This window comes from Arvicola amphibius, chromosome 7 (genome assembly GCF_903992535.2).
Source record: "Arvicola amphibius chromosome 7, mArvAmp1.2, whole genome shotgun sequence".
NCBI classification, from domain to species: Eukaryota; Metazoa; Chordata; class Mammalia; order Rodentia; family Cricetidae; genus Arvicola; species Arvicola amphibius.
In genome coordinates, this window is record NC_052053.1 from 77,831,622 (window position 1) to 77,851,708 (window position 20,087).

At 43.4% G+C, this 20,087-nt stretch overlaps 1 protein-coding gene across 1 annotated transcript in view; it reads right to left on the minus strand.

Annotated features, from left to right (window-relative positions):
• The window catches only part of Unc79 (unc-79 homolog, NALCN channel complex subunit), a 192,166-nt gene that overhangs the window by 23,256 nt on the left and 148,823 nt on the right, over positions 1 to 20,087 (minus strand). Inside the window, 3 exon segments of the mRNA XM_038337440.1 lie at positions 4,334 to 4,438; positions 15,928 to 16,038; positions 18,921 to 18,989. Of these exon segments, the coding sequence (XP_038193368.1) occupies positions 4,334 to 4,438; positions 15,928 to 16,038; positions 18,921 to 18,989 (285 nt within the window).

Here is a 20,087-nt window from a genome sequence, read left to right on the forward strand (position 1 = left end):
AGCAGCCCAGGAAGAGTTTGTGAATGGATTAATCAATTACGTCTTAAGATCATGATGAGGATGGATTTGCCAGATTATAATTTAATTTGTTTTCATTATAGGCACTGACAGGTGTTCCCTACTTAATCTAACATTCGGCTATTTATGGTTTTAGGGGAAACAGTTAAACGAAGCCCAGGGATAGCTGAGTAATTAACTCTTGTTTGATTTCTCTTCTTGGCCTCTGGCCAGCTATTCTAGCAACTTTGGAATCTGCTGTTTGCAGAACTCAGAGCCCTGAGGAGGTTTTGACATAAAGCCGCTCCTTCCCATCCATTTGGAAGATGTGGGGAACCTGAGCGGGAGAGGTCAAGACATCAGCGTGGAGCTACACAAGTTCCATCCTGCCAAACTGGAAAAACAGCAGTTGGGGTCAAGCAGAAAAGCTCTCAGAGAGGGACTGCTGGAAAAGTGTGGGACCAGGGAATGGAAACCAACATTTAGACGAACTAATCGGGGGTGCAGATCTGAGCGTGCTGACTGGCAGCAGGTTTCAGCCAGCTGGTGGGGCTCTACATCAATGGCCCTTTCTAACGTGTTCATCCTAATGCTGTGTAAGGAAGAGTCCTGAACCAGGTTTAAACACCAGGAAGCCTTTGACTTTAGCCACAACCTGTATGCAGAAACAGTGAGGTGGGTAACGTTTAGCAGAACAGCAGGGTGTAGAAGCAAGTACTCCCAACCTATCTCCTGGCAGATGCAGCATGCTTTCCCATAAATGACTTTTCCAAAGCTGTCTGAGTTTGCAGTCTGAGACAGGTGACCTACGGCTAAGTTCTAAGCCTGTCAGAACACCAGTGTTAACACCTATTCTCACAATAAAAAAGAGTCGGTGGCAGAGGCCTTGGTAAGATGGTGCCACGCCAAATGTGTGACATAAAGGGCATTAGAGTGGCCTCTCAGGGCAGCTGAAGGTCCTGGCCCTCAAAATGTACTTGTATGGCCTAGGCAGGGGAAATTGAGCAAGGTAGGGTCAACACAGAAGCACAAATGAGATCACTAGGATCCACCTTCAGGGAGCAGGTACTTGCTCCCTGCCAGACAGTGTGCTCAGACTCAGAACTGTCATGACTTACACAAGTCAAAATAAAACACGGGCTTTACTTGAAAGGGAGTAAAAGCACACAATCCTCTGAAAGCCCAGGGACCATTATCAGTGTCCTCAGTCCAGGGTATTTCTACAGCATATGAGCAATTGAACTCAGCAAATCTGTCATTTTATTATAGCTGCAACCACAAACTGGCAAAGCCCTCACTGTTAACGGCACAGAACTGCTCAAATATCAAGGTACAGCTGAACTCGGGGGAAGTGAAGCAAAACCGCTATACTTTCACATAACAACAGTGAATGGAAAAAAGACGCCATGAATTTGAAAGCGAGCAAGGGGCAGTGTATGGGGGGCCTGAAGGGGCAGGAGAGGTGATGTCATCATATTACAATCCCAAAATAAAAACTCAAAAACAAAAGCAGGAGGATTCTGTGCTCTCAGGAAGGAATATGCCACTGAAGTATGTACCCCTCCATAAGAACAAAAAGACACAAAGAAGCACACCATCCATTATGCGTCGTTACTAAACTCATCATCAGCAAACAAAATACCCAAAATAGCATGTCTACATCCCCTCCCATAGGGCGGGTTATTAGCAACTTAGCTAGTATTAATGATTTGCTCAGTGATATGAATTAAAAACAGCAGCCATACCTTTGTTCTCAGCCCACAACTAACCTATTTTTAAAAGAGAACCTTTTTACCAACATGATCCTGCAGCCCTTGGTTGTGCAGGGACCCCATGGCGTGGGAGAGGTGCATGCAAATTAGCCAAGTATCTACTCTCCACACAGGAGCAGAGGGAACCCATTTGGACTTGAAGTCAGTCTTCCCGGTGACTTTTAATAAGTCATCATTCTGCTATGGAAGCTTTTCTTGAATCTTCAAATATGCTGGCCCATCTATCACGCATTCAACATTCTCAGTAGACGTGGAGGGGAGGGGTTCCCAGGATGCCACCAGCAAGGAAGAATTTCTAGGAATTGTGGAACAGACCAGTAGTGTGACTGCCTTCAAAGAAGGCATGCGTTCACTGTTGGGTTGGGGTGTTGCGGAATATTTGTTTAACTACGTAAAGATGTGTTGTTATTTTACCTTGCCTGCTTAAGACACCTGATTGGTCTAATAAAAAGCTAAACATCCAATAGTGAGGCAGGAGATATAGGCATGACCGCTGGGCAAAGAGATTAAGTAGGAGAAGGAATTTAGACTCAGGGAAGAAAGAAAAAAAGAGACACCAGGGAGATGCCAGGGTCCAGCCAGTCAGACACAGAGGAAGCCAGAAAGTAGGACAGACAAAATGAGAGAAAGGTAAAATACCCCAAGGAAAAACATTGATGAATAGAAACAGATTAAACTAAGTTAAAAGAGCCAGTGGGACAAGCTTAAACTAAAGCTGAGTATTCATAATTAATAATAAGTCTCTGTGTCTTTATTTGCGAGCTGGTTGGCAACCCAAAGAAAAATCAAACTGCATAGGGGTCTCTGGTATTGCCTTTTAACAGAAACACAATTGAGGTATGCCCTACCCATGGGACAATGTAAGCTTTGTCCACTCAGATAAGCTTATCTATACTCCTACCTCATATGGGGCAGGACCCCAGGGTGGGGACGAGAGCTACACTGGCTTTCAGAGACACCTCACTTTGTCCTCATCAATAACTAGAATAATTTACTCTATCAGTTTATAGATGAGTTACTAACAAATGGCATGATGTTTAATTTTTTTGTCAGAGAAGGATGAAACACTGTTCAAAAAGCTATTCCTCCAGGGTAGGATGTCAGTGTCTCCTGGACACCTCTTCAACCTGAACAGCTCTAAACTGAAGGTGTCAGTGTGTATGTACACTGTTTGTTTGAAAATGCAATCCTAGTTCTTGGGAGGCTGAGGCAAGAAGCACTAAGGCGTTAGGGCTAGCATGGACTACACAATGAGACTCAGTCTTTAAAAGCAATCTAAAAATGTCATATTCGAAACGGCAGACAAACATTCAGAAGTCCCATTTAGAAATGCCTGCTTTTAGCCCTCTTTCTAGTTAACACGAATTTGTCTTTGTTATTTATTCACCAAACAGTGATGCAGTAATCACTGTTTTCACGGTTGCCCTAAGCGCTGGTAATTGGAACTGTCAGTGTTCTCCTGTTGTCTGGTGATAGGCGCTCATTAGGGTTGACTCATGGACTTCATAGAAACCAGCCTGCAACCGCTACAGTGTGAGGTGCCAGACCCCAAGAAAACCGGCCACACGGATGTGCTCTGCTCAGGACGGAGAGCAGGAGACGGGTGCTGTCCAGTGCTATGGAGAGAACCCAGGGTCCTCAAGCTTGTTTCCTGCCTGTACTGTTTGAAGCCTTCCAGTCTCTGGCTGTTAGACCTGCCAAGCAGACACTAGTCCTGATGACCCGGCTCTAAGGACAAGTTCTTCCCTGATTACACAGGAGGAAATCCATCCTGCTCACAACTTTTCCTAAGGACTTTCTTTATCTATCTCTCTTTTCTGACACTAGCCACAACCTGTCTTGGAGGTTTAAATGGGCCTGTCTACGATGCCGGTAAGGACGCCGGAGACAGGGCGTCAGCCCCTCCTTTGTAGTTCAATATCCAAGCATAATCATTGCCATTAACTCTCCAGAGTTTGCCCTCAAGACCTCTGCCTCAGTGGACCCACGGAGGCTGATTCCCATCTTCCTCCCATGGACACAACACATCCCGCCACTTGGCTGTGTCTGGTCTGGCCCATCCTCATGAATACAGAAGATTCTGGGGCTTGTGCATGCTGATTGGACCATGCAGGAAAACGTCAGCCTGCATCCTCGCTCTTAGTTTCCTTAGTTCCATCTCTGCAAATTTCTTTTCGTGTGTGTGTGTGTGTGTGTGTGTGTGTGTGTGTTTAGCTCCTTGAGCTGACTAAGCCAGATATGGGTGCGAGGAACCAAACTTGGATTTCTAGAAGAGCAAACCACTGACCATCTCTTCAGCCCTGAGTTACAAGTTTCTTAATGACAAAAACATTGTTTTATTCTATATTTTTATCATACACAAAACTAGGTGCGCACTGGGACAAAAAATTACTCCTCTTTTGTCTATTTAGCAAGTGGAAGTGCCAAGTGCCCCATGAGGATTAGAGCAATACTCCCGTCTCTTGACATATGCTTTGGCTTCAAGCACACGACCTAAGCCTCCGTTACCTTTCCCCAAAACACACAACATCATGAAAAGTTTTGCAGACACAGCACAGATCTACCTGGACAAGAAGCAGAAGGTTTGTATCTGGCAATGGAGACTTGAACTTCAGGGCCTGGAGAAGTTCCAGAACAACACTCCGAGACAAGTAGAATTTATCCCGTTCCTAGATAAAACAAAATTAAAGGGGTCAGTTATTTTCAAAATTCAATCTGCATGACCTATACCAAATATGCTTCAAAATTTCACAGATCAGAAATTCAAACCGGTGTTTAAAGTAATGAGCTGCCTTTCATAGATAAAATTGAAACTATAAGAGAGTTGTGTGTGCAGAATGAGTTTGCTGCTGCCACAAGGGTATGTCACAGAGTGGACAAGAAGCAACAGAGTCTCCTAAACATCAGAACCACAGGATTCTCTTCTGAGTCACAGGCAGCAGAGTCCACAAGCTGCACGACCCAATAGAACTAACTAAGCATATGTTTTTCAGTACAAAGGGTGGATACAGAGAGAAGTGGGCATAGATCCCAAAATAACTCCACGTTCCCTCCAAGACACTCCTTTCTGAGCTGGATGATTTCAAGTGTGCAGAAAGCAGAGAGAATGGGTCATTTTATGTACCCACCATCCCCATTCCGTGTTTCCCCCCTTCCTGGAAGTCCTCTAAACTTGGAATCTGTTGCTTGTTGTGTGTTTCCACATTGGACTACACATGCATACCTCTATTGAAACTTTTTTTTAACCTTAGTACCATGGCATCATATACTATCATATCTTTTCTTCAGAATTTTTTATGTTGCTTAATAGCCCTTGATATACTTAACTTATTATTTTGAGTCAACAATTTATTAGCATTATATTACAACAGTTGCGCCACAATTCACCAACATCAGCTGCATATTAGATGGACTGTCTCCATTACTGAATACAACACTCATGCAGTAGAGTGCGTAGTGTGTAAGTGTACAGTTAAGGGAATTAAAATGGGCTTAGCTCTCAGGTAACGAGCACTTAGGACAGGGCCACACATGGCAAAGACCTCAGCAGCTCTGGGGAGTATTCATTCTCATTCACTGTGTTTGTGTGTTTAGCTGGTTACCTTAGCTGTGTACTGAAGGTTTTCACTTTGCAGCTCCATGTAGAGATACTGTTTCCACAACTGTTATCTTCCTCCAAAGAGCCTTCTGCTTCTTCTTCCCAGGTACGTGTGGCCTGCACTGGCTGACCACGGCTACCTTAGTACACAGAAAGGCTTGTGGATTGAACCTCAGAGCCAACACTGTACTCTGAGGTTACTCTGGTCTTTCCTAGTCTGAGCCCTAGATGGAGGTATACTTTTGTGGAGGATGTGGAATCCGGCTCTCCAGTCCCATGCTCATCTCTCTACCCTCCTTAACTATCAGAAGCTGCAGCTCAGCCGAAGAGAAAGCCAATCAACATTTTCAGGGAAAAACTGGCCTTCAGGGCCAAGTTCACCACCCTGAAGTGTGCTGGGCCAGGCTCACCACCCTGTAGTACTGTGCTCTTCTGGTCCCTGGCATCATGTCTGTATATTTGGCTAACATACTGATGCTCCCAAGAAGCTTAAAAAAGAATAGCCTGTTTATTAAAAAAAAAATCCAATTTAAAAAAAATGTGTGTGCGTGTGTGTGTGTCAACTTGCAGGGCCTGGTGACCTCCTTCCACCATGTGAGTTCTGTCAAGTTTAAGTTGTCAGGCTTTGTAGCAGGTGCTTCTGTCCTGATACAATACCATTTTACTGGCTCTAAAACAAACCTTTCAAAGCGGTAAGTGGGAGTCTAGCTTCAAATTACTCTGTTCACAACTTTTTGTTTGGTTTTGGTTTGGGTTTTTCAAGACAGGGTTTCTGTGTGTATCCCTGGTTATCCTGGAACTCGCTCAGTAGACCAGGCTGGCTTTGAACTCAGAGATCCACCTGCCTCTGCCTCCCGAGTGCTGGAATTAAAGACCACCACTGCCTGGCTGCTCACAATTGATGTGGCTCTTCTGTTTTAATAAAGAAACTGCCTTGGCCAGCCCTTAGGTGGGTGGAGTAGACAGAACAGGAAGAAGGAAGTGAGGTAGATGGCTCAGTCAGATGCCATGCCTCTCCTAAGTGAGATAAATCGCCATGCCTCGCCTCTCTGGGGCAGACTGCCATGCCTCTCCTCAGGGAGAGAGATGCGATGAAGCCAGCCGCCAGGTCAGACATGCTGAATCTTTCCTGGTAAGATACCGCTCGTGGTGTTACACAGATTATTAGATATGGATTAGTCAAGATGTGAGTAAGAGGCTGGAACTAATGAGCCAGGCAGTGTTTAAATGAATACAGTTTGTGTGTTGTTATTTCGGGTATAAAGCTAGCCGTGCAGGAGCCAGGTGGCCCGGAGCCGGGTGGTGGGATGCAGCCCGCTGCTCATCACTACACACAACTGTCATATAACTCCATGTAAGGATGGCAAAAAGGGTGAGCAGAGGATACAGAGAACAGTAAACGTTTTCTTGACCAAATCCTAAGGTTAAACATGTGATGACTGCTAGGTGTTCTGTAGCTTTCACCTGGGTTGCATCATCGTGTAACTCTGCCACAGCCTCTGTTCTGAACACATCCCACACACACACCCCACACCACACACACACACACAAACACAACACACACAGCACACACACACACCAAACACACACTGCACTGTGCATGCCGGACTGCACTGTGCATGCCGGACTGCACTGCCTGAAACACCTCTGCTCAGGCTGCGGCATACAAGCAACTGTTGTGTTCCTGTTGTGCATACAAAGGCTCTGCTTTTACAGAAATACGAGGTTTGCTGTGGGAAAGACTTCTAAGATGGTCCCACTGCGACACTGCAATTTCCAAGCATGTGCGCACCAAGTGAGTGACCTCTGATTCACAGAGTCAGAATGTTTGATTTTAAAATTGCCGTTTCAGCTGCTGACTCACGTTTCATTTTTATAATTCCTGCATAGATTTTAGCTTGGACCTAGGAAAAGGTTTCCAACAATTTGAGATGGTCTTGAACACACTTCCACAGTTTTTGTGCTACGTGTTTATGTAAAGCCTGGTTTTCAGCCCTGATGAGAATAAAATAAAAATACCAAACAACTCTGAAAATCTTGAAGATAATCCATGTCATGCAGTACTCTATTCATGTACTGCAAAAATTCTCAAGATTTGATTCTTTACATAATAAACAAGCAGATCCAACTCATTAATAAGAATTTTTTAATAAAGATTTTTAAAATTTATTTATTTATTGGTTTTGGTTTTTCTAAAGACAGGGTTTTCCTATGTGTAGCCCTGGCTGTCCTGGAACTCACTCTGTAGACCAGGCTGGCCTCGAATTCACAGAGATCCACCTGCCTCTGCCTCCTGAGTGCTGGGATTAAATGCATGTTCCACCACTGCCTGGATTTTTTTTAATTTTTAATGTGTTTGTGCATGTATCTGTGTGGGGGTATATGCCCATGAGTGTAGGTGCCTGCAGTAGCCAGAAGAGGGTGTTGAATCCCCTGGGACTGGATTTATAAGCAGCTAGCATGGGTGCTGGGAACTGACTTGAGTCCTCTGAAGGCATAGGTATGCTTTCTTACCACTGAGCCATCTTTCCATCCTTGAAACTTTCTTTTACCTTTAATAAATGGTAAAAGTATGTACACCAAATAACTGTTCTAAAATAAATGCATCCATGATTTACTAGTAGTAAATGTTTGGTCAAATGCCTATTTTACAGTCCTGTAGATCCCAGCTGTCTGTCCTCTCCTTCCCCTGCTGCCCTCCTCTGCTGGAGTCAGGGGTCTGCTACCCTCGCAGACTCTTTGGGCAGTGCTCCCTGATCTGTCCTATTAGTGTGCAGGTTCAGATGCGTCTGTCTGCAAACACTGAGTGGACATCGTCACTAGTGGTGCAATGGCATTCATTCCAGGAAGGCTTTCAACTTCCGGCTCTGTTATTTCAACATCTAGGTGTAATCAGCGTTGGCTTTTTCTGTTCTCCCTGGTTGCCATGCCTTATGTTTCTCTCAAAACTTCTCCTGTTGTACAGAAACTCAAGGCGCTGGCTCAGAGTTAACTGTCTTAACCCTAACATGTCTGCCATCATGTTTCTTGTTGACAATACCCTTTTTCTTGCCGTTCATCTGCTTTTCTTGATCACTGTGATCAAGGTCTGGCCATAGGGCCACCTTTGCTGTGTTGCTCCTCTGTGGATCCGTGTGACGCCATCTTTGTTTCCTCCCTCCCTAACTGCTCTGCTCTCTCTTGTAATAAAAATGGCCTGGTTTAGTTAATTTAGTTTTTCTTCCTTTGTAGCAAAGTACTTAGGACAGTGGCTGGGGTTGTTCAGTTGGTAATTGCTGCTGTGTAGGCATGAGGACCTGAGTTCACATCCCCAGCATGATGAACAAAATAAATAAATACAAGTCAAGCTTGGCAGTTCATGCTTGTAAGCCCAGTTCAGAGAGGCAATGACAGGCAGATTTCTGACTCGCTGGCCAGCCTAGCTAATCAGGGAACTCAGGTGCACTGAGAGACCCTGTCTCAGAAAACAAAGTGGGCCAGAGGAAGACACTTACATCAACTTCTGGCCTCCATATATACATACATGCACACGTATTTATACACACATACAGTTATGTAAGGCATTAAAAGTGCTTTCCAACATACTATGGCTATAATGCTCCATTTTGAAGGTAGTATTTTCACAATTGGAACTAGTCTTCTAAATTTTCTTAAACATTCTTTTGATTTTAGACTTATTAAAAAGTATATTGCAGGCTGGGCGATGGTGGCATACGCCTTTAATCCCAGCACTCGGGAGGCAGAGGCAGGCGGATCTCTGTGAGTTCGAGACCAGCCTGGTCTACAGAGCTAGTTCCAGGACAGGCACCAAAAAGCCACAGAGAAACCCTGTCTCAAAAAAAAAAGTATATTGCAGCTGTCAAGTATAACAGGCCTCAGGTACTACTACCGCCACCTTGTACACACTAGCACACATTAGCACAGGACTGAAAAGTCTGAGTTTTCAGAGCCCTGCCGGTCAATAGTCTCGGATTGTGTGCACAGACACTTTCATCCACTCACACAACCTCCCAGGGCAAACATGCACTCACTCTACACAGGCGTGCACCCCTGCAGATAACGTGGTGGGCGCTAGATCTGACAAGGAGACAGGATCCATGCATCTGAGAAGAGGGAGCAGTCAAGGAAAGAATTTCAACGATTTCTCCTTGTAGCTGGGGGAGGATACACCTACTTGTGTACCAGTAGTGTGTGTGTGTGTGTGTGTGTGTGTGTGTGTGTGTGGTGTGTTTGTGTTTGTATGGCATAGGTGTTTCTATGTGTGTGGTGTGTGTATGTGTTTGTGTCTGTGTGAGTGATGTTGGTGTCTGTGTTTCTATGTGTGTGTGTGTTTGTGTGTCTGTAGTATATTTGTGTCTGTGTGTTTGTGTCTGTGTGGTGTGTCTGTGAGTCTGTGTATTTGTGCACATGCACACACTCTTCCCTGTTCCCAGAGCTCTGAAGGCTGATATAGCTGTATGTGCATAAATAGAAGGAACCTCTTCCAACTTTTCTAGGGGTAAAGTATAGGTATAGCCCATATACCTATACTCATTTCGATACTCAATAAAATGTGTGACTGAATTTATCATTGTTCTTTTATGGTTATATTAATTTTGGAGACTCTGTTCTTACCTCTATAGAGCTTTAGAACTGTCACATTTTCCTGATGAAGGGTTCCCGCTTTCGGTATACAATGACTTTATAATAATGCTAATACGAAATTCCAACTTATACTCAGCTTACTGTCATTTCCCCCCAGTATTATCTGTCTACATATCAGCCATGAGGACCATAACAGCCATGATACCATATCAGCCAGGAGTACCACATCAGCCATCAGGACCATATCAGCCACGAGTACCATATCAGCCATGATACCATATCAGCCATGAATATCATATCAAGCCATGAGTACGATATCAGTCATGAGTACCACATCGGCCATGAGCACCATATCAGCCATGAGGACCATATCAGCCATGAGGACCATATCAGCCATGAGGACCACATCAGCTATTTCAAACTTTCTTAGTGTCTTTAAATATATTTTAGCTGTGTCTTTTCTAGGTGACATGTAACTCTGCTTTTGAACTCCAGTCCGAGAATTCCTAGCAAGTATAGTAAACATTCATTGTGATTACTGCCATGTTTAGGATTCACTCCTATTTCCTTAACGGAACTGGTTGCAGCTTGTTCTCTGTCTTTTGTCACAATTAAGCTTTTATTCCTATTTTAGCCTATACTTGTTTGGAACTTACACATCGTATTTCTGGCCTTTGAAGTTTACAGTTAAAATGCTAGCATGCATTCTTAAGAGTTTAAAGTCACTGGTAATCCCTGTCCTTGTAAACAGGACCTGTGAGAGACAACGTTAACTCTAGCCTCAAGTGTTCACACAGATACACACACACAGACACAGGCACAGATACACACATACAGACACACACACAGGCACAGATACACACACACAGACACACACACAGGCACAGATACACACACAGACACACACAGATACACATAAACACACACACAGAGACACACACAGATACACATAAACACACACACAGAGACACAGATACACACACAGACACACACACACAGGCACAGATACACACACACACAGGCACAGATACACACACAGACACACACACAGGCACAGATACACACACACAGACACACAGACACAGATACACATAAACACACAGACACAGAGACATATACATACAAAGACACATAGACACACACATACAGTCACACACACACTCACACCCTATATACAGGTTATTGTTAGTTGGTGTTTAATTGTCCTTTTGTTTTCTGCTTAGTCAATATTATCACTACTGTTGCTTTATATTGCCAATGATCACTTAGACTTACACATTTTATTAATTTCTTTGGTAAATTTCCTATATTTAAAAACTTCTTTGTTGGTTCAATTTCCTTCTTATTGTAATACATCTTGAAATATTATTTCAATAAGAATATATTCACATTTTCAGGGGCTGGGGAGATGGCTCAGCAGTTAAGAGCAAGTACTGCCCTTGCAGAGGGCCTGGGCTTAGTTCCCAGCACCCACATGCAACAGTTCATATCTGTAACTCCAATTCCATGGGATTCATTGCTCTCCTCTGGCCTCCTTGGGCACTAGGCATACACATGGTACAGATACATACATGGAGGTATTAATACATACACAAAAAGTAAAAATTAATGAGTCTTCAAGAGAAATACTATTTTATTTTCTTCCTCATAAATACCTCTTTAGCCTCCATTCTATTCTTATTGATTTTATTGAGCTGTACATTTTTCTCCTCTCCTCCTCCTCCTTTCCCTCTCCCTTTCTACCCTCTCCCATGACCCCACGCTCCTAATTTACTCAGGAGATCTTGTCTTTTCCTCCTTTCTATGTAGATCCATGCATGTCTCTCTTAGGATTCTCTTTGTTGTCTAGGTTCTTTGGGGTTGTGAACTATAGGTTGGTTTTTCTTTGCTTTATGTCTAAAAGCCACTTATCAATGAGTACATATGAGAATTGTCTTTCTGGATCTGGGTTACCTCATTCAATATGTTTTTTTTCTAGGTCCATCCATTTGCCTGAAAATTTCAAAATGTACTCCATTGTGTAAATGTACCACATTTTCCTTATCCATTCTTCAGTTGAGGGGCACTTAGGTTGTTTCCAGGTTCTAGCTATTATGAATAATACTGCTATGAACATAGTTGAGCATATGTCCTTGTGGTATGATTGAGCACCCTTTGGGTATATACCCAAAAGTGGTATTGCTGGGTCTTGAGGTAGATTGATTCCTAATTTTCTGAAAAATCTCCATGTTGGTTTCTAAAGCATCTGTACCAGTTTGCACACCCACCAGCAATGGAGAAGTGTTCCCTTTACCCCACACCCTCTCCAGCATAAGTTGTCATAAGTGTTTTTGCTCTTGGCCATTCTAGGTATAAAATGGAATCTCGGAGCTGTTTTGATTTGCATTTCTATGATGGCTAAAGATGTTGAGAAATTCCTTACCTACCTTTTGGCCAGTTGAGATTTGTCTGTTGAGAGTTCTCTGTTTAGGTCTGTACCCCAGTTTTTTCATTGAATTATTTGTTATTTTGATGTCAAGTTTCTTGAGTTCTGTGTATATTTTGGAGATCAGACCTCTGTCTGATGTGGGGTTGATGAAGATCTTTTCCCATTCTGTAGGCTGCCGTTTTGTCTTGTTGACCATGTCCTTTGCTTTACAGAAGCTTCTCAGTTTCAGGAGGTCCCATTTACTAATTGTTGCTCTTACTGTCTGTGCTATTGGGGTTATATTTAGGAAGTGGTCTTTTTTGTGCCAATGTGTTCAAGTGTACTTCCCACTTTCTCTTCTATGAGGTTCAGTGTGGCTGGCTTTATGTTGAGGTCTTTGATCCATCTGGACTTGAGTTTTGTGCATGGTGATAGATATGGGTCTATTTTTTAGCCTCCATCCTTTCTTTTTTAAACAGAAAAACTTACTTTAATCTCTTTAGCCTCCATTCTTAAAAGATGTCTTAGCTGTAGAGAATTCTAGGTGAACATTTCCCCCCTTATATCATCTTAAAGACCTTTCCCACTAGGCTCCATCTCCCTCTGGGGTTGCATTGTGCTGCTGTGAGGTCTATTTTCAGAGTGTTTTCTCTCAGTTGCTCTTAAACTATTTTCTTTTTCTTGCTTGTTCCAAATCACAGCTGGTCAGATAAACTAACACGCACGTAGGTGAGTGGGTGCAGATGGGTGGGTGCTTGTGAGTGGGCACAGGTGAGCAGGTGCAGGTGAGCAGGTGAGCGTAAGTGGGTGCAGGTGAGCAGGTGAGTGGGTGAACATAAGTGAGTGCAGGTGAGCAGGCACAGAGGAACGGGTGCAGGTGAGCGGGTGCAGGTGAGCAGGTGCAGGTGAGTGGTGAGGCTGGATCTAGAATATTTTTGGACACATTGTGTCCCAAATAATAAAGCTGATGATTTTCATTAATCATAGAAATGAAAAAGACTAGTTGGCTTTTCTACAGATTTCCTTAATGTGTGTTAGATCTTTTTATCTTTCATTTTTTAATCTTTGTCTGAATTTTTTAAGATTTGTTTTGCTGTTTTCCCTTGTTCCTAATTCTCCCTATAAGCTCTCTCTAATTTGCTAGTTAACCTGTGAGTTGTTTTTTTTTCAATGTTAGTGGTTATTTTCCACTTTTTATCAAGCTTAAATTAAGCTGATTTATTATCCAAAATGACCAAATCTTTTTCTAGTTTTTTAATCCTTTGCATGCTTATAGGATAGTGTATACTCTGATAGCCCCTGCCTCACAGTTTCCATATCTTAGGAGAAATAATATCACTATTTATGGACTCTACTAATCCAGGCCGTGGTGGAGAGTGGAGCTTAGGTTACTTCTGCTCATCAGGGTGTTCGCCCCAGGAATCACGCTGGGCTGGACTGCAGGCTCACCTCTCCAGACACGCCTGAGGTTTGTTTCTGAGCTTCCTTCTGCAGAGACACCAAAGCAGAGCGCCTGTCGTGGTGCAGCATCGGTGTCATGTGACTTCAGCTTGCATGTATCATTGCTCTTAACAAAATCTCAGTTGTTTGATTTTACCAAAAAAGACCTGGGAGCCAGATGCTGAGCTGAAAGCCTGCTAGCTCAGAGAGGCAGAGAAGGCACCCAGCTGACCTTCCTCCTCCACTGTCATCCCTGAAGCCTCTCCTCTCCCTTCTCAAACAAGTCTCCACAACCTGAAGCTCCTGCCCTTTGATTTCCTGTGTGTCTCTCTATCCATCCTCCTGACTCCCTCTTATTCTCTATAGTTTTTTCTTAATGATCTTATGTTTACTTCCTCTCAACTGGTTGCTTCCTCTGCCTCTTGACCAACCTTGTTTACAATATTCACTAAGAGGCCCTTGGACTAAAGGTGCGCACTAGGGCTGAGCCACACCACAACTAGAAACAGGTTTCTGAAGTATAATAACACAATCTCAGGGTTCACAGTGTGATCAAATATCCTGCAACAAGATATTAAAACTTCAAAGCAATCTTTTCCATGATCAGCCTATGTTCACTAATTTTCAAGGGACATCAATATTCTTTCTCTATTCGAAGGCTAAAACACATAACATTGCTTGTCACTGCCACGTTACAAACGTATTCCTCCGGAACCACCCCTTTAGCCAGCATATAGCTTTCCAAGGGTTTTGACTTCCCGAGGGGGATGATTCGGCTCCAGCTCCTGGCCTGGAACTGTCCTCAAACCATCGCCCCTTCAGCACTGAAGTCACTACCTTGCTAAAGCGCTAACCCTCCACAGACCTGCTTGCGTGCTTGCATTTGGGCTCTCAATTCCCTCTCCTTTTTCCCTCTGTCATTCTTAAAGTATTAATCTTATACTTAAAGTATCATACGACATTCTAAAAGTAAGGATTAGTATATTTCACCCAGAATTCTAGTCTTTTCAGTGGGGTGGATCTGGGTTTTCTAGACTGTCTAACTTCCAGGAGAGGATGCCTCCAGGACTCAATACTTTCTCCTGTCTCCTCACTGGATTACATAAGGGGATGCTGCTAGATATCACTATTTTAAATAAAATGACTTCTAAAAATAAAGCATTTTACTGTATTTGGTGTTATGTTGTGTAGATACACTTTTTGAAGCATAAAAGAAAAAGGAGGTTAAGTTACTTTTCAAAGAGAAAGTACAAGGAAAGAAAATGCTGACATCTTGAAAGGAAGAAAATATGTGCTCCAGGCAGGCCAGTAAGTACCCGAGAATGTACAAGGCCAAAGAGAAAATTATCATGGAACATTTACCATGGCAAAATGGATCAAGTTGGTGAGAAAGATGACCAGGGTGTTTTTTATAAATAGAATGAAAGCTCTGTTGTAAAACGAGAGTTTTAGGGGGAAATAAAGGGCTCCTAGAAGGAGGCAACACAAATAAAGAGCATTCTGAATGCTCAGGAGGGACCCACAGAAACAGAGGCCCCATTGAAAACAAGCCTAGGACACTGGGCCTTGGAAGGGAGCGTTTGCAATGTCCCCAGGATGGGAAGGAGCCACTTTCCCTGCTGCCTGTATTTCTTGCCGGCTCTGAGGTGGCCATGTCCACTGGATAGGACATACTTTCTCATTTTCTCAGACTTGGAGGGAGAGAGGTGCTAAAGTCAACCCAGCGAGGAGCCATGAATCAGAGTCTCCTCTCAGAGGCCAGGAACCCAGATCTGGGGACATAAACATGGGGGCATTAAGGAGCACTCTAGAGGCTTGTACAAGTAGCAAGCTATTTTTTCTCCTTTGGTTATAAAAAAAGACACACATTGGCAGTCTGCCCACTCACGATGCTATAACAAACTTGAAAAAGTCTTTATGAACTTGCTCAAAATGCTTCTTGTTTTCTAAACCATGCGGCCTCAGACTCCGAATCTGCACCTTTCAGAACTGGTTAATGTCTGATGCAAGTATAAAGTGGCCAACAGACTCGGTATAACCACTCATCCATCTTAACCGCAATAAGGCAGTGACAACATCAGATTTGATGCTGCTGCCTCCAGCTTCATGGGAACCACAGGGAAGCTTACCTTAGTGAACGCTCGATAGCACAAGCCACACAGCTCCACCAGGTAGGCCAGAGTGAAGACTGCATTCTGAATGACGAAGCTGAGTAACTTGGAAAATGGTTCCAACAAACTCTGCAATGAGATTAGAGCCAAATAAAATTGCTTATACCTTCACTTTAAAAAAAAGGACCAGTCTTATACTTTAACCACTAGAGCTGTTTTTTAGAAATTTGACTCAAGCTGCTGTTAATAACCACTCTGTCTAAAAAAAAAAAAACCACAACTCAAAAAGAATGAGTTAGTCACTTTATTGCTCAGAAAAATCACACCCCTCATTTTCCCATGTGGTACCTTTTACAAATATTCTCTATTACAGTCCTGTTCTCCTGCCAGGCTAAGCAATCCCACCTCTGCAAGGCTATGTTGAGATCTCCCAGTCTGGTCCGCTGGACCCTCAGGTGTCTGTGGCTCCTCATATGGGCACCCACCAGTTACACTCTGAGAAGAGCTCTGTGCACAGCACCAGGTACCTAGAGCTCAAACGTGGCTCCTGCTGCCCAGCTTCCTGCATGTATTCATCAGAGGGATGGTGTTGGTTTGTTTCCCATCTGAAGCCCACCATCAGAGCTCAGTTTTAGTTTCACAGGCTCTCACAAGTCACCCAGAAGTGCTTAGAGAGCACCCACTGATTATCAGACAGGGCTTGGGTGCTTTTGCACTGTGTATCTGTGAGTGTGTATGTTTATCCTGAAGCCCCAGGAGCCAGGAAAGCTCCAGGCTTTGATGCTGCTCTTCTTAGCTGAAGTCTCGGATCTAGATATGGGTATAAACAATTCACTCTCTTATTGATAATATAAGAAATTAAAGTGCTATTCAATCCCCCAGAACCGTCCCTCTTAACAGCTACACTACAAATGCCACCTCAGTAAACGTCTGCATGACATTTTCACTTGAATGCTCTTCCTTAGAACAGATGTCCAGAAAATGACTGGCTCAATAAGAGGATACGAACATTTTAAAATATTTACTTTTTGTGCATTCACATGTGAGGGTGTGTTTGTGCCATGGTACACATGTGGAGGTTGGAGGACAATCTCGGGTTTCGGGTGAGGATAGTCTCACCTTCCACCTTGTCTTAGGCAATGTTTCTTTTGCTGTTTGCCACTGTGCTGCATCCGGTTTTTATGTGGGTTCTGGGAATGAAGACTGCTTGTGTGCCAAGTGCCTTTACCTTCTGAGCATCTCTGCAGACCCAGGGATAAACTCACTTTTAATGAGTTATTTTATTTTTACTTTTGTGTGTGCCTGTGTGTGTATCTATGTGTGTTTGCACGTGTGTTTGTATGTTTGTGTGTATATATGGGTGTATGTGTGTGTCTGTGTGTGAGTATGTGTGTCTCTGTGTATATATATATGTGTGTGTGTGTGTGTCTGTATGTGTGTATGTGTTTGTATGTCAGTGTGTATTTGTATGTCCGTGTGTATCTGTGAGTGTATGTGTGGTTTCTGTGTGTATGTCTATGTATGTATATGTGTTTGTATGTCTCTGTGTGTGTTTGTGTGTGTGTGTGTGTGTGTGTGTGTGTGTGTGTATGCCATGAGTGTTCAGGAGCCTGAGGAAGCCAGAAGAGAGTGTCATCTACCCAGAAGCAGGAGTTACAAGGGAGTGTGAGCTGCCTGGAACCAAACTTAAAATCTGTAAGGACAACATTATTGAGCCTTCTTTTCAGACCAGATACAAAACTTTTGGGGGTTCCTTTTGCATTTGCATAAAGATCAATTATTGTTTGTTCTTTGCCCCCCAAAAATGGGTATATATTCCATTACTGGTACTCCTCTTCAGAAACCTATGTGGTTTATTTTATATGAAGGAAAATTAAGTTAAGGAAACTTTGAGATGGTGCCCCTAGATAGAAAGCTAGATTCCATCCTACTTGGAAACACTCACACCTAAACAGCAGCTGACAGGCTGCATCGCACAGTAGAAAAACCGAGGAACTTGTTCTCTAAGGACCTATGCTCAAGTTTCAGGGCATTCACAAGCTAACTATGACCTTGACCAGACACGTTGCTTCGGAGTCTATGCCTTTATCTGTACAGGCACAGCCGGTTCATCTTTTTTGCAACTGGCTAGCATGAACTGTGACTCTGAAAGTGTAAAGGGAAACTGCTATCAGAAATATGCACTGTTGGTGGATGAGCAGCAATTATGCACTACCATAATATAAGCTCTTGTATGCTGCACAGAAGGCAGCCAAGATAAGTGAGCAGGAAATGAGACACAGTCCTGAACATCCCACATGGCTCATGGTCTTACTGGGGAGCCTGCAGGTGTTAATACTGAAAGCTTGTTCAAGGAAGTGCTTCCTACGGATAATGGAGCATTTAGGAGTCTTAAATGGGGCCTCGAAGGATGAAATGTGAGTCCCCCACACTGACAAGGGTTTAAAGTATGTCAGGCAAAGGAAACAGCCTGGGCAATGGTGCAGGTCTGAAACTAAGTGGGATTATACGTGCAAAGCACGAGGTAAATACAGGAGCATTCGACACACAGTGTCCACTGTCTTCATGAAGACAGTGATGCTGACTTCGAGATGCAGGGGGAATGGGACAAGTAGCAGAGATTGAACTGGAAAGGTGCACTGGAGAGAAGGGACGGAACTGTATGCTCCATCAAGGAATTTAGATGTTATCCTGGCAGAATCCGGAAGTCATCAAAGTCATCCTTTTAACTAAGGAACCAACACAACCCTCCTTAGAAGGCTCAGGTAAGCGGGAGGATAATCTGGATGGAGTGACAGGCTTGCCCCAGACCAGGAGAATGTTTACAAATGGTAGCGTTGCAGTGCGTTCAATGCTAACCCAGAATGATGGTAATGGGGTGGGGGGGTGCGTTCCGGATGCAGCAGCCATGACTTCAGTATTGCCATTTTCCTCTTCCTGGCTTTCAGTTAGAAGATAATCAAATAACTAACCAGGCAAGCTTTTCTGAATCACTTTTTAAAAATACGTACCCTCGTGGCATTGGTAGAAGGTATCTTCAAAAGGCAAATCATGATTCTCAGACTGGAATCCAAAGAACACTGTGAACAGATATGAGAAGGCAAGAGTCAGCTTCCTTCTCCATGTTTCCTTTGATTCGAATATTCCCTGCATATATTTTGCAAAAAGAAGGATGTGGGATGTGGCACTGTCAGCGAAGGGCTTGCCACACAGGCATAAAGTCTCAGTTTTGCTCCCAGAACCCATGTGAAAGAACGAGCTGAGTGTGGTGGCTGGTGCTCGTAATTTCAGAGCTAGAGCGGCGAAAGCAGGGGATCCCTGGGGCTCGTTGGTCACCCAGCCTGGCCAACTCAGTGAGCTCTAGGCCAGGAAGAGAACCTGTCACCAAAACACGGTAGACTGTGCCTGAAGAGTGACACCCACTGCTGACCTCTGGCCTCCACATGCACACAGGGATTCACACACACACACACACATACACACACCCCCATGCACACATGCAAACACAAATCTTACTGTAACTATCTCTATACTGTTTCCTATGTATAGCAAAAACAATTGTTTTCAGATTTTAAATCTTTAATGAAACAATTACACAATGTTAAAATAATTACTAGATAAATTAATTAAATAGACATAGCTATGAAACTATTTCCCAAAGATATAATGCCAGAATTAAATGATAGAGAAAGCTGATAAAGAACTGGATGGATGGATGGATGGATGGATGGATGATGGAGGGGCAGATAGGTAGATGGACAAGAGGCTAGAGAGATGGACAGATAGACACAAAAGTTAAGAAGCAGATGTTAAATTTATACCAGTCTAAAGAGGTATACTAAGAAAAAGTTATCTGGGGGGGGGGGACGTAATAGAAATCATTAGTCAAATAACCAATTTCATCACCCTTCCTCTGGGATTTGTTTATTTTAATTTTTCACAAGGCTAGGGATTAAATTTGGCCTTGTGTATAGTAAGAAGGTGTTGTACCACTGAGCTAGGCCTCCCCAGTTCTGTAGGTGGGAATTCACCCTCCCTTTGTCATGAAAAGACATAAGCCAGAACCTGGAGACAAGCAGCAAAATTTCTCTTTAACATCCATAAAGAGAAAACACTTTCAAGAGTCTAGATCAAAACAGTCTTTGAAAGCTCCTGAGTTTTCAGGGTTGGAAGGAAAC